Source organism: Sinocyclocheilus anshuiensis, unplaced genomic scaffold, assembly GCF_001515605.1.
Source record: "Sinocyclocheilus anshuiensis isolate Anshui unplaced genomic scaffold, SAMN03320099.WGS_v1.1 scaffold225, whole genome shotgun sequence".
NCBI lineage: Eukaryota > Metazoa > Chordata > Actinopteri > Cypriniformes > Cyprinidae > Sinocyclocheilus > Sinocyclocheilus anshuiensis.
The window spans coordinates 490,488-494,022 of NW_015539845.1; the positions used below are offsets into that span (position 1 = coordinate 490,488).

A 3,535-nucleotide genomic window follows, 5' to 3' on the forward strand; every position below is an offset into this window, starting at 1 on the left:
GAGCCGCTGAAGATGCAGTGGGATTACATTGTTTCTGAAGGGAATGCGCCCCGATCTACATAAATGCATCTATGTTCACACGAATCATTCATGATCCAGCCTCATCTACAGAAGAAGTGAGTATAATGTTTTGTAATGAATCTTTGCAAATCGCCTTTCCTAATAATGTGCTAATTAGCAAGTTTCACGATGAATGCGGCTAAAGTAAACAGTCTCTCTGAGAGCAGCTCGGAAGAGAGGGGCGGGGTCAGCAGAGCTCATTAACATTTAAAGGAAAATGCTACAAAAACGGCTTGCTCTGAAAAGAGCTGTTTTTGACAGGGTAAAAAAGGTGTTTTTTACACTACCATTGAGAAATTTTAACCAAACTATGTTACAGACTTTTCATTAAGACCCTAAAGAATCATATCAACTTGTGGAAAATGGGCATCATATGACCCCTTTAAAAGGAATAGTTCACCTCAAAATCATCATTTACTCACCCTCATGTTGTTCTAAACCTGTATGACTTTTGGGGGGAAAAATACAAGAAAAAAGAACAAACAACCAAAATAAATGCATATTTTGAAGAAACTTCACGCTGCTCTAATCCACAGAATGACAGTTCATAGTGACTACAGCGAAGAAGCTACGAAGATTAACAAAAGAATGCATGGTAGATGTGAATATTAACAGTGAACAATAACTTTAGAAGCTCATAGTACAAATATAGTGCACAAATCACATTCATTAATTCTATGGTGCTTTTTAGTGCTTGTTTGGAGTTTAACAGACATGGTCACTACAAAGTGCTGCAGGGATGATTTTTTGTAAGCCAACCTGAAAGTTAGCATCACCATGGTTACCTCGACAAAAAGTCAGTAAGATCTTTCCACTGGCTTTTGGATTATTGCAGATAATATGAAATGGGACAATACTGTATCTCGAGTACAGACCTAATTTCAGGCATTTAACCAATAACCTACTGACTTCAGGACGATGGAACTGGAAGTGTAAACGTAAAAGTTGTTTCCAGGTTTTAGGACTCATTCTTGCGGCACCCTATGAACTGTTGTTGTATGGAAAGAGGCGCATTAAAATTCTTCAGAAAAATTCTACTTTAGTGTTCCACAGGATATGTGAAGTCATAAAGGTTTAGAACAACGAGGTAAATCATGGCAGAATTTTTATTTTGGGATGAACTATGCATTTAAGTATTTATAGAAAGAACTGGAATCTATGAAAATTAATTTCAGTCAGCAGAGACTGAGATAATGTTAAATTATACAGTTTTCCTTTTAACAGGAAATTGTGCCACCTACAGTAAATTGACCAAATGTAGTATAAGAAACAGCGTTAGGTCATCAAGACATGATCCGATCTCATCCGATATCTCTCTCAGCTCTACAGATTTGAACGTGTCAGCCAGGGAAACTCCTAGGAGATAAACACAAAGTCTCACTGAACAATAAAGAAACTCCATTGAAGTCAATCCTGTTTATCTCGAAATGCTTTTGTAACACTAGAAAGTTTCCAGTCATTGTTGGGGAAGCCCTTTGAGCGTCAGTGTGACATAAACAGAGAGTTTCAGTGTCCCAGGTTGATATGACACCCAATTCTTCAATATGTCTGCATGCGGTTGCCAGGATACACCCAGCACAACAAAGAGGGTCACAACTTTTAATTATGGGGGTCTCAAAACGTTCAAGAATAGAAAGGTCAGTTATGTTTAATGTGTGTGTATGTGAGAGGGATAAAAAAAATTGTGAGTGTTGAAATTTACGGTTACACGGACCTTGTGATGTTATGAACTCTGAAAAAAAAAAAGTTTGCATGTGTTTTTTGTTCATTATCATATTTGATAAATCAAATGTTTATGGATCGTACAGTATTATATAAGAGAATATGGGGCTCATAGAGGGGAAAAACACCTACATTTTATTCAGTGGCTCAAACGGAACAAAAATATACAATTTGGAGTAGTTGCTGATAATTAAATTGCCCAAAAATAAGTTGAAATTGTGACAGCTTGTAAATAATTGAGATCATTATAGTATAGCAGACTGGATATAAAAATGTATATAAATATCAGTTTCACACTACATTTCCCAATCATATGACTTAGATGATATTTAAATGCTTAGTTTTATTGTGAGGGCAAAACATTTAATGCAGTGCAATACAACGATGACTAATATGATGCACAAATAAACGTTCCTTAAAAGCCTAATGTTTCATATTTGATACTACATTTTAACATTCAGATTTGGCTTTGAAAAAAAATGATGTATGGAAAATTATGTAGACCTAAATTGCTTGCTTCAGCCCAATAAGTGTTCATCTTAAAATATTACCAACAAGTTATTCTTATATTTACTTTATAAAAATCAGTCAATATTGCACACCAAAAAGACACATGAACCACAACCTGAAGAGGGACATTTGAAAATGTATTTGCTTAAAAATGATATACTGTCAATCAGGAGATAGAAGGCATGTAGTAGATTGCATACAAGGTTTTTATCATGCTGACAATTTAGAGACCTTGGTTGCATATCAAATATGATTCAGTAGGCTTTATAGGGTTAAAATGAGAATATACAACTAAGTAGTGCTTTATCTAAATTGTTAATGATATTGCAGCAGATTGAACTATAATGTAAGGCTGTGTGTGTGTACAGTACCTGTTGTTTGCGGTCTGAGGCCGGGTCTATAAGTACGTTGAGGAGGCTGGGTGCCTGTGTGTTTTTCAGACTCTCCTGTAGTGCACTGCGGAGTTCCTCCACCGTTTGGACCAGATACCCACGACCCCCGAACGCACTCATCACCTGCTCGTACCGTGCCTCTGGTAGCAGCGTCACCGGAGGAGCACTAAGACACACAGGTCAGTTTTATCTACAAGATTTGATACAGTGGGGAAAATATTTATTTAATCCCCTGCTGATTTTGTAAGTTTGCCCACTTACAAAAAAATTAAGGGTCTGTAATTTTTATGGTAGGTTTATTTTAACGTATAGAGACAGAATACCAACCAAAAAATCCAGAAAAAAAAACACATTATATAAAGGTTAGAAATGGATTTGCATTTCAGTGAGTGAAATAAGTATTTGATCCCCAAGCAAAACATGACTTAGTACTTCGTGCAGAAACCCTTCATGGCAAGCACAGAGGTAAGACGTTTTTTGTAGTTGGTCACCAGGTTTGCACACATCTCAGGAGAGATTTTGATCCACTCTTCTTTACAGATCCTCTCTAAATCCTTAAAGGGGTCATATGGTGTTGCTAAAAGGAACATTATTTTGTGTATTTGGTGTAATGAAATGTGTTTATGCAGTTTAAGGTTCAAAAAACACATAACATATTTTACACATTAACACACCCGCCTTTCTGAAACAAATATCGCATGCGATTTATCGTGCAGCCCTAGCCCCTTACCATACTGTGATGCCGTCTCACGGAGCAACGAGACAAAAACATTAAAACCCAGTATAAACAAGGCATTTGTTGCATCCAGTGGGGACATAATTACGGATTATAATGACTTATACTGTCTTTT

The 3,535-nt window shown here is 36.5% G+C and overlaps 1 protein-coding gene across 1 annotated transcript in view; it reads right to left on the bottom strand.

Moving 5' to 3' along the window:
• Positions 1-517: 517 nt before the first annotated feature.
• LOC107684560 (2-hydroxyacyl-CoA lyase 1-like) overlaps positions 518-3,535 on the bottom strand; it is a 10,346-nt gene continuing 7,328 nt past the window's right edge. Inside the window, exons 16-17 of the mRNA XM_016480847.1 lie at positions 2,664-2,850; positions 518-1,416 (exon numbers count right to left, since the gene is read on the bottom strand). Coding sequence (XP_016336333.1) covers positions 1,384-1,416; positions 2,664-2,850 — 220 coding nt within the window. The 3' untranslated portion in view covers positions 518-1,383. The remainder of the gene's footprint in view (positions 1,417-2,663; positions 2,851-3,535) is intronic.